The sequence below is a fragment of the Dendronephthya gigantea genome, unplaced genomic scaffold, assembly GCF_004324835.1.
Source record: "Dendronephthya gigantea isolate DGI-Jeju-01 unplaced genomic scaffold, DenGig_1.0 000022F, whole genome shotgun sequence".
Lineage (NCBI taxonomy): Eukaryota > Metazoa > Cnidaria > Anthozoa > Malacalcyonacea > Nephtheidae > Dendronephthya > Dendronephthya gigantea.
Window position 1 is genome coordinate 36,920 of NW_021163032.1, and position 14,455 is coordinate 51,374.

At 30.7% G+C, this 14,455-nt stretch overlaps 1 protein-coding gene across 1 annotated transcript; it reads right to left on the bottom strand.

Annotated features, from left to right (window-relative positions):
* Positions 1-334: 334 nt before the first annotated feature.
* LOC114522352 lies at positions 335-1,487 on the bottom strand. Its single transcript, XM_028543023.1, has 2 exons — positions 843-1,487; positions 335-559 (listed from the first exon to the last, which is right to left on the bottom strand). The coding sequence occupies exons 1-2, from the start codon at positions 993-995 to the stop codon at positions 335-337; spliced, it is 378 nt and encodes a 125-aa protein (XP_028398824.1). The 5' UTR covers positions 996-1,487.
* Positions 1,488-14,455: the final 12,968 nt, after the last annotated feature.

The window sequence follows — 14,455 nt, forward strand, 5'->3', positions numbered from 1 at the left end:
ATCTCTTTCAGTTCGCCAATGTCAACAGAATTTACAAAGCGCCTCACTTTTTTGTATTCCATAAGCTTGGGAACTTTGCATCCTTTCATGTATGTAATTTGGTGCTTCTTACCATGATCATCAGTTTCAAATACTTCTCGACTTCGCTTCCTGTTGTATTGTTTTTTGCTGGAAACACCACCTTCATAGAGAACTCCTAGTGACCGCACCAGGTTCTTTTGGCTGTGCTCATATTTAACCACTGATTCATTAATGATAGAGGGAATAACATTTGAAATAACCAATGGAGATTTTTCCATGTACGATCTCATCTCATGTGCTGTAGTGGAATTAATTAAAGTACTCCATAAGCCATCCAAAGCAGACTTCTTTTCAAGCTCTTATCATCAGAAGACTTAGCATTTATTCTTTCTGCTTGATCAAACATCAACCTCCTTCTTTTTCGTGCTGTACTCTCAGGAAGATCAAGCTTCTCGCTACAGGTTTGGTTAACAACTGATGAAGTCTTTGGATGGGAATGATGTGGGAGCTTGACTTTTTCATTTACTAACAGTCCCCTCTATAAAATGAACATACATAAGCACACATGAGCCTCAGGAAAGTTCCCAAACTTCCAAATACACCAAAATATTCAAAACTAGGGACTACATATGCAGAATTCCTCAAAATTTCAAGTGATATCAAATTATCACAGGCTCTTTCATACCAAAAATATAATATAAACCAAATATGAAAACCAAATATAAACCTTCTGGTGTGCAAACACATCAACAATGAAAATTAATTGAGCATCTATTAAGAACACCAGACTTTATAAGACAAACACTTTAAAATGTAGCTACCTTCCTCTTGAGATCTTTAATTTCTCTCTCACTTGCTTGAATACAATCTTTCAAATCCGAAATCGTACGGTTATTTGCGACGATTTCTTGTCGTTTCGCCTTATTTTCTCTTGCCCAGGCACCAATATCGAAGTGCTGTTTACGCTTAGACATGATTTAAGATTAATTGTCTCCATGACATACATTCAAATAATTGAAATACACTATATATGGGAAAGCAGCCTGGTTGAAAATCCTGCAATTACAAAACAACAGCCTGTATTATACATCTTTGGAAAGCTCAGATTTTGTTCTAAAATCCTCTCGTTTTAGATTTTAAGAAAACTTTATGAATAAAGAGTAATAGATGAACACGCAAACGTAATAATTTTAGAGAGCCGTTGTTGCTCAAACATACCTTAACATAAACGCCGATAAAGCCATCACTAAACGTAGAAATGCAACCAAATTAAGCTCAACAGACAGCCGAAGATCCCTTCTTTAGTTACCATGCCAACAAAGACGATTCTTTCCGGCCATAAAACGTAAAATACCGATCTTTTGTGTTAAAGTATGAATCAGACGATTGCACAATATAATTGACTGCGCTTATAAATATGCAATCAGGGAACTGGTGACGAGTGAGCGTTTTCAAGCTAAAAAATCCCCAACGTGAAACGCGAGAATACTTTGGATATTAAACAGTCGGCCACGGTTGAGGCCTTTTGATCTTTCGTAGGGAACGCCTCGCACCATTTGGTAAAATGGTCCATGATAACGAGTATATATTTATTCCCCCTCGCGGTCTCCGATATGGGGCCCATGTAATCTAATGCCCAAAATGTAAAAGGCTCACTAACACTGATCGTTTTCATAGGCGCTTTATCTGGATTCGAAGGTGATTTGCGGCGCTGGCAAGATACGCAATGTTGGATATGGGCTTGCACAGAGGCACGCAGATTTGCCCAATAAAATCTTTCGCGAATACGCTGTTCGGTTCGTGCTGAGCCGAGATGACCGCACGACGGACTATCATGCATACCGTCGAGTATCTTAGGCACTATGGATTGTGGAATCACAATGGCGTGATCAGGATATGTGTACTGGTTGTGGCGAGATCGTACTAGTAAACCATTATGTATAAATAAGCGATCGTAATTATGCCAAAAATTTTTCAGAACTGGGTCAATGCTCCACTCCTTGAAATCTGGGCGTGGTTTCTTGGCATCTTAAATTCCAAAACTTTCGAGATATTGCTGTCCTGCCGTTGTGCTTCATGTAGGTTTATAGTTAGGCTTACAGTAATTGAGTTAATTTTTTCATGCCTAAAGACAGGTGTATTCTCAGTTGCTTGTGTTTGCGGTTGGAAAGCGCGCGCGTGTGGGTTGAGTAATTTGTTTGTAGTGCATTTTTGCGGCAATGTGATAAAATCGATAGCGCGTGCACAACTAGCCCAAAGCATGAAAAGGAGCCCAAGCACATAGATAACAGGCGCTGTTATGAGACGCTTTGCCGTCGCTTTCCATTCAGTTAGCATTGAAGGAATCGTGTGGATAGCGGAAGTTTGACATGTTTCCTCGCATTTCTTAGCTACTAGGTGATAAGACATCTGCATTCAAATGCGATTTACCCGGTCGATGTTGAACCACCAAATTCGAACTCTTGCAAATCCATTAGCCATCTGGCTAAACGCCCTTTCGGCTCGATGGAATTTAGCCAACGAAGTGCATTTATGATCAGTAATTATTCTGAATTTGCGCCCTAAGAGGTATAGACGAAAGTGTTGGGTGCCGTAATGAATTGCCAACGCTTCTTTTTCAGTGGTCGCATAATTGCGTTCCCGTTGCGTCAGACTGCGAGAGCCGTATGCGATGACTCTTTCTATACCATTGTCATCGTGCTGGGCAAGTACAATACCTAAACCAACATCTGATGCGTCCGTGTAAAGAGTAAACTCGCGATCGAATTTTGGGTAAGCTAATAAGGGTGCGGAACAGAGCTGACGTTTAATTTCCTTAAAAGATATTTCGCACTCGTTCGACCAATCAAAAGGTGTTCTGGCGGCTTCTTTTGTTGTAAGTTTAGTTAGAGGCGCGGCGACTGTTGCAAAATTCGCAATAAAGCGGCGATAGTAACTGGCGAGTCCTAAAAAACTACGCAACTCTGTTATACATGTTGGCGCACTGATGTTCTGTACTGCCTCGACTTTCTGTGGGTCAGGGCTGATGCCGTCTTTAGAAATGACATGACCTAAGAATGCAACCCTAGTTTCCGCAAACCGACATTTTTCCAACTTAACGCGCAAGTTGTGCTGCCGAAACCTGTCAAGGACTGCTCTCAATCTGTCATTGTGTTCGCCAAGGTTGCGCCCAAAGCAAATAACATCATCAAGATAACATAAACATATTTCGAACGTGAGACCTGCTAAGACTATTTCCATAGCACGCTGAAAAGTTGCCGGAGCCGTTTTTAAGCCAAAACTCATGCGGTTAAACTCAAACAGACCCGAGCTTGTCACGAAAGCCGTTTTTGGCCGATCACGGGGGTCAACGTTAATTTGCCAGTACCCGCTGCGTAGATCTAATGTTGAAAAATATGTTGCGTCGCCCAAAGAATCTAGTATGTCCGCAATGTTTGGAATTGGATGCGAGTCGTTGAGTGTTACTTCGTTTAATTTCCGATAATCTACACAAAACGTAGTTCCCTGACCGCTTTTTAACTAACACAATAGGGCTTGCCCATGGGCTGGTACTAGGACTTATAATACCTTGTGCTAACATATCTTTGATTTGTCTGTCAGCCTCTTCTCGATACGCGTACGGCAAACGGCGAGGGCGATGTTTAATGGGGTTAGAGTTACCTGTATCGATGTTATGTGTCACTACATTTGTGTGCCCTAATGTAGCCTCAAACACATCTTCGAACTCGGATAGGACTTCAAGAACACAGCTTTTATCGGCCTGATTTAAATTAGAATTTACAACACCTTCAAATTTGTTTGTTTCGCCCTTTCCGTTATTTGCCTTAATACCACAGCTTGCGCTACTTATTTTGCTGTGAGATTGGACTAGAGGGCTAAATGCTGCGATTTGGTACCGAATTTTAGCTCGCTAGGTTCGCTATGTGCGTTCATGACTCGTAAAACAATGTTTCTACCTTGCGGGCAGACTACTGTATGTGCCACATGAATGTCGTTACCTGACTCGCTCTTTAGAGGCGCTATCATGCCTATTTCTGTCTGTGCTGATTTTACTAATCTACCCTCTACAATCATCTCAGATCTCGCGGGCACGACAACATTTTGGTCTAAAACTACGGCAATTTCGGCTTTCATACGAGACTGGATAAGGAAAGTTGAATCGTTCTCCACGCATGTTTTGGGCGTTTCGCCAGAAGGGTCACCACTTGCCTCAGTGCAAGCATCAAATTCGCGCAGCCAAATTGTTAAATCTCCCCGCTCAAACTTCGAGGGAAGAATTGCTGTAGACATCTCTATAAACCGTTCTTTAAATCGCACCGCTGCTCACCAAATTGTAACGGGCCGAGCTGTCTGAGACACACACACGTTCGATCCAGTTTCTAAGTGTCTTTTTTTCATCCTCGTGCTCCCTATATACATGTGCTCAAGACTCTCATATTTCTAATTACAATAGTGCACTGTTACTTTATCTAATTACAATAGTGCACTGTCACATTATCTCATCACAATAGGTGCACTGTTACAAAACCATAATTTTCATTATGATGATTTAGCATATTATTCATGATAAATGATGGTTCCCATGGCAACTACTATCATCATTTTCATGATCTTGATCATATTTAGCATATTATTCATGATAAATGATGGTTGCCATGGCAACTATTATCATCATTTTGATGATAATTTTCAAAATTAACATATTAATAATAATAAATTATCGTTGCAATTTCAACCATGATGATCATTACGATGATCTCGATCATATTTAGCATATTATTTATGATAAATGATGGTTACCATAACAACCATAATTTTCATTTTCATGAATTTGATCATATTTAGCATATTATACAGGATAAATGATGGTTACCATGGCAACCATAATTTTTATTATGATGATCTTCATCATATTTAGCATATTATTCATGATAAATGATGGTTACCATAACAACCATTATTTTCATTAAGATGATCTTGATCATATTATTCATATTATTCATGATAAATGATGGTTTAAATGGCAACCATAATTTTCATTTTCATGATCTTCATCATATTTAGCATATTATTCATCATAAATGATGGTTAATATGGCAACCGTATTTTTTCATTATGATGATCTTGATCATATTTAGCATATTATTGATGATAAATTATAATTACCATATCAACCATTATTTTCATTAAGATGATCTTGATAATATTTAGCATATTATTCATGATAAATGATGGTTGCTATGGCAACTATAATTTTCATTTTAATGATCTTCATCATATTTTGCATATTATTCATGATAAATTATGGTTACCATGGCAACCGTAATTTTCATTATGATGATCTTGATCATATTTAGCATATTATTCATGATAAATGATGGTTATTATGGAAACCATAATTTCATTATGATGATCTTGATCATATTTAGCATATTATTCATGATAACTGATGGTTTCCATGGCAACTATTATCATCATTTTGATGATCTTGATCATATTTAGCATATTATTCAGGATAAATGATGGTTGCCATGGCAACCATTATCATCATTTTGATGATCATGATCAAATATAACATATTAATCATAATAAATTATAGTTCCAATTTCAACCATGATGATCATTACGATGATCTTGATCATATTTAGCATATTATTCAGATAAATGATGGTTACAATGGCAACTATAATTTTCATTATGAAGATCTTAATCATATTTAGCATATTATTCATGATAAATGATGGTTGCCATTGCAACCATTTCCATCATTTTAATGATAATGATCAAAATTAACATAGTAATCATATATAATTTTGGTTGCAATTTCAACCATGATGATCATTATGATGATCTTGATCATATTTAGCATATTATTCATGATAACTGATGGTTTCCATGGCAACTATTTCATCATTTTGATGATCTTGATCATATTTAGCATATTATTCAGGATAAATTATGGTGCTATTGCAACCATTACCATCATTTTAATGATAATGATCAAAATTAACATAATAATCATATATAATTTTGGTTGCAATTTCAACGATGATGATCATTATGATGATCTTGATCATATTTTTCATATTATTCATGATAAATGATGGTTACTATGGCAACCAAAATTTTTAATATGATGGTATGATCATATTTAGCATATTATTCATAATAAATGATGATTACTATGGCAACCATGATTTTCATTATGATGATCTTGATCATATTTAGCATATTATTCAAGAGAAATGAATGTTATTATGGCAACCATTATTTTCATTATGATGATCTGATCATATTTAGCATATTATTAATGATAAATGATGATTACCATGGCAACCATAATTTTAATTATGATCTTGATCTTATTTAGCATATTATTCATGATAAATGATGGTTACCATGGAAACCATAATTTTCATTATGATGATCTTGATCATATTTAGCATATTATTCATGTTAAATGATGGTTCCCATGGCAACTATTATCATCATTTTGATGATCTTCATCTTATTTAGCATATTACTCATGATGAATGATGGTTGCCATTGCAACCATTATCATCATTTTGATGATTATTTTCAAAATTAACATATTAATCATAATAAATTATGGTTGCAATTTCAACCATAATGATCATTATGATGATCTTGATCATATTTAGCATATTATTCATGATAAATGATAGGTACCATGGCAACCATAATTTTCATTGTGATGATTTTGATCATATTTAGCATATTATTCATGATAAATGATGGTTGACATATCAAACATTTTCATCGTTTTGATAATAATGATCAAAATTAACATAATAATCATAATAAATTATGGTTGCATTTTCAGCCATGACGATCATTATGATGATCTTGATCATATTTAGCATATCATTCATGATAAATGATGGTTACTATGGCAACCATTATTTTCTTAATGATGATCTTGATCATATTTAGCATATTATTCATGATAAATGATGGTTCCCATGGCAACTATTATCATAATTTTAATGATCTTTATCATATTTGGCATATTATTCATGATGAATGCTGGTTGCCATGGCAACCATTATCATCATTTTGATGATAATTTTCAAAATTAACATATTAATCATAATAAATTATGGTTGCAATTTCAACCATAATGATCATTATGATGATCTTGATCATATTTAGCATATTATTCATGATAAACGATGGTTACCATGGCAAACATAATTTTCATTAGGATGATCTTAATCATATTTAGCATATTATTCATGATAAATTATGGTTACTATAGAAACCATAATTTCATTATGATGATCTTGATCATATTTAGCATATTATTCAGGATAAATGATGGTTTCCATTGCAACTATTATCATCATTTTAATGATCTTGATCATATTTAGCATATTATTCTGATAAATTATGGTTGCAATGGCAACATTTTGATGATAATGATGAAAATTAACATATTAATCATAATAAATTATTGTTGCAATTTCAACCATGATGATCATTATGATGATCTTGATCATATTTAGCATATTATTCATGATAAATGATGGTTACCATGGCAACATAATTTTCATTATGTTGATCTTGATCAAATTTGGCATATTATTCATGATAAATGATGGTTGCCATAGCAACCATTATCATCATTATGATGATCTTGATCATATTTAGCATATTATTCATGATAAATGATGGTTACTATGGCAACTATTATTTTCATTACGATTATCTTGATCATATTTAGCATACTATTCATGATAAATGATGGTTCCCATAGCAACTATTATCATCATTTTGATGATCTTGATCATATTTAGCATATTACTCATGATAAATGATGGTTGCTATAACAACTATTATCATCATTTTGATGATAATTTTTAAAATTAACATATTAATCATAATAAATTATGGTTGCAATTTCAACCATGATGCTCATTATGATGATCTTGATCATATTTAGCATATTATTTATGATAAATGATGCTTACCATGGCAACCATAATTTTCATTGATGAACTTGATCATATTTAGCATATTATACAGGATAAATAATGGTTACAGGAGCAACCATGATTTTCATTATGATGATCTTGATCATATTTAGCATATTATTCATGGTAAATGATGGTTTCCATGGCAACCATTATCATCATTTTGATGATAACGATCAAAATTAACATACTAATCATAATAAATTATGGTTGCAATTTCAACTATGATGATCATTATGATGATCTTGATCATATTTAGCATATTAATCATGATAAACGATGGTTACAATAACAACCATAATTTTCATTATGATGATCTTGATCATATTTAGCATATTATTCATGTTAAATGATGGTTCCCATGGCAACTATTATCATCATTTTGATGATCTTCATCTTATTTAGCATATTACTCATGATGAATGATGGTTGCCATTGCAACCATTATCATCATTTTGATGATTATTTTCAAAATTAACATATTAATCATAATAAATTATGGTTGCTATTTCAACCATAATGATCATTATGATGATCTTGATCATATTTAGCATATTATTCATGATAAATGATAGGTACCATGGCAACCATAATTTTCATTGTGATGATTTTGATCATATTTAGCATATTATTCATGATAAATGATGGTTGACATATCAAACATTTTCATCGTTTTGATAATAATGATCAAAATTAACATAATAATCATAATAAATTATGGTTGCATTTTCAGCCATGACGATCATTATGATGATCTTGATCATATTTAGCATATTATTCATGATAAATGATGGTTATTATGGAAACCATAATTTCATTATGATGATCTTGATCATATTTAGCATATTATTCATGATAACTGATGGTTTCCATGGCAACTATTATCATCATTTTGATGATCTTGATCATATTTAGCATATTATTCAGGATAAATGATGGTTGCCATGGCAACCATTATCATCATTTTGATGATCATGATCAAATATAACATATTAATCATAATAAATTATAGTTCCAATTTCAACCATGATGATCATTACGATGATCTTGATCATATTTAGCATATTATTCAGAATAAATGATGGTTACAATGGCAACTATAATTTTCATTATGAAGATCTTAATCATATTTAGCATATTATTCATGATAAATGATGGTTGCCATTGCAACCATTTCCATCATTTTAATGATAATGATCAAAATTAACATAGTAATCATATATAATTTTGGTTGCAATTTCAACCATGATGATCATTATGATGATCTTGATCATATTTAGCATATTATTCATGATAACTGATGGTTTCCATGGCAACTATTTTCATCATTTTGATGATCTTGATCATATTTAGCATATTATTCAGGATAAATTATGGTGGCTATTGCAACCATTACCATCATTTTAATGATAATGATCAAAATTAACATAATAATCATATATAATTTTGGTTGCAATTTCAACGATGATGATCATTATGATGATCTTGATCATATTTTTCATATTATTCATGATAAATGATGGTTACTATGGCAACCAAAATTTTTAATATGATGGTATTGATCATATTTAGCATATTATTCATAATAAATGATGATTACTATGGCAACCATGATTTTCATTATGATGATCTTGATCATATTTAGCATATTATTCAAGAGAAATGAATGTTATTATGGCAACCATTATTTTCATTATGATGATCTGATCATATTTAGCATATTATTAATGATAAATGATTATTACCATGGCAACCATAATTTTAATTATGATGATCTTGATCTTATTTAGCATATTATTCATGATAAATGATGGTTACCATGGAAACCATAATTTTCATTATGATGATCTTGATCATATTTAGCATATTATTCATGTTAAATGATGGTTCCCATGGCAACTATTATCATCATTTTGATGATCTTCATCTTATTTAGCATATTACTCATGATGAATGATGGTTGCCATTGCAACCATTATCATCATTTTGATGATTATTTTCAAAATTAACATATTAATCATAATAAATTATGGTTGCAATTTCAACCATAATGATCATTATGATGATCTTGATCATATTTAGCATATTATTCATGATAAATGATAGGTACCATGGCAACCATAATTTTCATTGTGATGATTTTGATCATATTTAGCATATTATTCATGATAAATGATGGTTGACATATCAAACATTTTCATCGTTTTGATAATAATGATCAAAATTAACATAATAATCATAATAAATTATGGTTGCATTTTCAGCCATGACGATCATTATGATGATCTTGATCATATTTAGCATATCATTCATGATAAATGATGGTTACTATGGCAACCATTATTTTCTTAATGATGATCTTGATCATATTTAGCATATTATTCATGATAAATGATGGTTCCCATGGCAACTATTATCATAATTTTAATGATCTTTATCATATTTGGCATATTATTCATGATGAATGCTGGTTGCCATGGCAACCATTATCATCATTTTGATGATAATTTTCAAAATTAACATATTAATCATAATAAATTATGGTTGCAATTTCAACCATAATGATCATTATGATGATCTTGATCATATTTAGCATATTATTCATGATAAACGATGGTTACCATGGCAAACATAATTTTCATTAGGATGATCTTAATCATATTTAGCATATTATTCATGATAAATTATGGTTACTATAGAAACCATAATTTCATTATGATGATCTTGATCATATTTAGCATATTATTCAGGATAAATGATGGTTTCCATTGCAACTATTATCATCATTTTAATGATCTTGATCATATTTAGCATATTATTCTGATAAATTATGGTTGCAATGGCAACATTTTGATGATAATGATCAAAATTAACATATTAATCATAATAAATTATTGTTGCAATTTCAACCATGATGATCATTATGATGATCTTGATCATATTTAGCATATTATTCATGATAAATGATGGTTACCATGGCAACTATAATTTTCATTATGTTGATCTTGATCAAATTTGGCATATTATTCATGATAAATGATGGTTGCCATAGCAACCATTATCATCATTATGATGATCTTGATCATATTTAGCATATTATTCATGATAAATGATGGTTACTATGGCAACTATTATTTTCATTACGATTATCTTGATCATATTTAGCATACTATTCATGATAAATGATGGTTCCCATAGCAACTATTATCATCATTTTGATGATCTTGATCATATTTAGCATATTACTCATGATAAATGATGGTTGCTATAACAACTATTATCATCATTTGATGATAATTTTTAAAATTAACATATTAATCATAATAAATTATGGTTGCAATTTCAACCATGATGCTCATTATGATGATCTTGATCATATTTAGCATATTATTTATGATAAATGATGCTTACCATGGCAACCATAATTTTCATTTGATGAACTTGATCATATTTAGCATATTATACAGGATAAATAATGGTTACAGGAGCAACCATGATTTTCATTATGATGATCTTGATCATATTTAGCATATTATTCATGGTAAATGATGGTTTCCATGGCAACCATTATCATCATTTTGATGATAACGATCAAAATTAACATACTAATCATAATAAATTATGGTTGCAATTTCAACTATGATGATCATTATGATCTTGATCATATTTAGCATATTAATCATGATAAACGATGGTTACAATAACAACCATAATTTTCATTATGATGATCTTGATCATATTTAGCATATTATTCATGTTAAATGATGGTTCCCATGGCAACTATTATCATCATTTTGATGATCTTCATCTTATTTAGCATATTACTCAGGATGAATGATGGTTGCCATTGCAACCATTATCATCATTTTGATGATTATTTTCAAAATTAACATATTAATCATAATAAATTATGGTTGCTATTTCAACCATAATGATCATTATGATGATCTTGATCATATTTAGCATATTATTCATGATAAATGATAGGTACCATGGCAACCATAATTTTCATTGTGATGATTTTGATCATATTTAGCATATTATTCATGATAAATGATGGTTGACATATCAAACATTTTCATCGTTTTGATAATAATGATCAAAATTAACATAATAATCATAATAAATTATGGTTGCATTTTCAGCCATGACGATCATTATGATGATCTTGATCATATTTAGCATATCATTCATGATAAATGATGGTTACTATGGCAACCATTATTTTCTTAATGATGATCTTGATCATATTTAGCATATTATTCATGATAAATGATGGTTCCCATGGCAACTATTATCATAATTTTAATGATCTTTATCATATTTGGCATATTATTCATGATGAATGGTGGTTGCCATGGCAACCATTATCATCATTTTGATGATAATTTTCAAAATTAACATATTAATCATAATAAATTATGGTTGCAATTTCAACCATAATGATCATTATGATGATCTTAATCATATTTAGCATATTATTCATGATAAATGATGGTTACCATGGCAAACATAATTTTCATTAGGATGATCTTAATCATATTTAGCATATTATTCATGATAAATTATGGTTACTATGGAAACCATAATTTCATTATGATGATCTTGATCATATTTAGCATATTATTCAGGATAAATGATGGTTTCCATTGCAACTATTATCATCATTTTAATGATCTTGATCATATTTAGCATATTATTCAGGATAAATTATGGTTGCCATAGCAACATTTTGATGATAATGATCAAAATTAACATATTAATCATAATAAATTATTGTTGCAATTTCAACCATGATGATCATTATGATGATCTTGATCATATTTAGCATATTATTCATGATAAATGATGGTTACCATGGCAACCATAATTTTCATTATGTTGATCTTGATCATATTTGGCATATTATTCATGATAAATGATGGTTGCCATAGCAACCATTATCATCATTATGATGATCTTGATCATATTTAGCATATTATTCATGATAAATGATGGTTACTATGGCAACTATTATTTTCATTACGATTATCTTGATGATATTTAGCATACTATTCATGATAAATGATGGTTCCCATAGCAACTATTATCATCATTTTGATGATCTTGATCATATTTAGCATATTACTCATGATAAATGATGGTTGCTATAACAACTATTATCATCATTTTGATGATAATTTTTAAAATTAACATATTAATCATAATAAATTATGGTTGCAATTTCAACCATGATGCTCATTATGATGATCTTGATCATATTTAGCATATTATTTATGATAAATGATGCTTACCATGGCAACCATAATTTTCATTTGATGAACTTGATCATATTTAGCATATTATACAGGATAAATAATGGTTACAGGAGCAACCATGATTTTCATTATGATGATCTTGATCATATTTAGCATATTATTCATGGTAAATGATGGTTTCCATGGCAACCATTATCATCATTTTGATGATAACGATCAAAATTAACATACTAATCATAATAAATTATGGTTGCAATTTCAACTATGATGATCATTATGATGATCTTGATCATATTTAGCATATTAATCATGATAAACGATGGTTACAATAACAACCATAATTTTCATTATGATGATCTTGATCATATTTAGCATATTATTCATGTTAAATGATGGTTCCATGGCAACTATTATCATCATTTTGATGATCTTCATCTTATTTAGCATATTACTCAGGATGAATGATGGTTGCCATTGCAACCATTATCATCATTTTATGATTATTTTCAAAATTAACATATTAATCATAATAAATTATGGTTGCTATTTCAACCATAATGATCATTATGATGATCTTGATCATATTTAGCATATTATTCATGATAAATGATAGGTACCATGGCAACCATAATTTTCATTGTGATGATTTTGATCATATTTAGCATATTATTCATGATAAATGATGGTTGACATATCAAACATTTTCATCGTTTTGATAATAATGATCAAAATTAACATAATAATCATAATAAATTATGGTTGCATTTCAGCCATGACGATCATTATGATGATCTTGATCATATTTAGCATATCATTCATGATAAATGATGGTTACTATGGCAACCATTATTTTCTTATGATGATCTTGATCATATTTAGCATATTATTCATGATAAATGATGGTTCCCATGGCAACTATTATCATAATTTTAATGATCTTTATCATATTTGGCATATTATTCATGATGAATGGTGGTTGCCATGGCAACCATTATCATCATTTTGATGATAATTTTCAAAATTAACATATTAATCATAATAAATTATGGTTGCAATTTCAACCATAATGATCATTATGATGATCTTAATCATATTTAGCATATTATTCATGATAAATGATGGTTACCATGGCAAACATAATTTTCATTAGGATGATCTTAATCATATTTAGCATATTATTCA

Bases quoted from the DNA above. Each gene is read 5' to 3' on its own strand.
- LOC114522352 (XM_028543023.1), bottom strand. From the start codon at position 995: ATGTCTAAGCGTAAACAGCACTTCGATATTGGTGCCTGGGCAAGAGAA. The intron at 560-842 runs GTAGCTACATTT...TTCATTTTATAG, and splicing joins TTAAAGATCTCAAGAGGAAG to AGGGGACTGTTAGTAAATGA.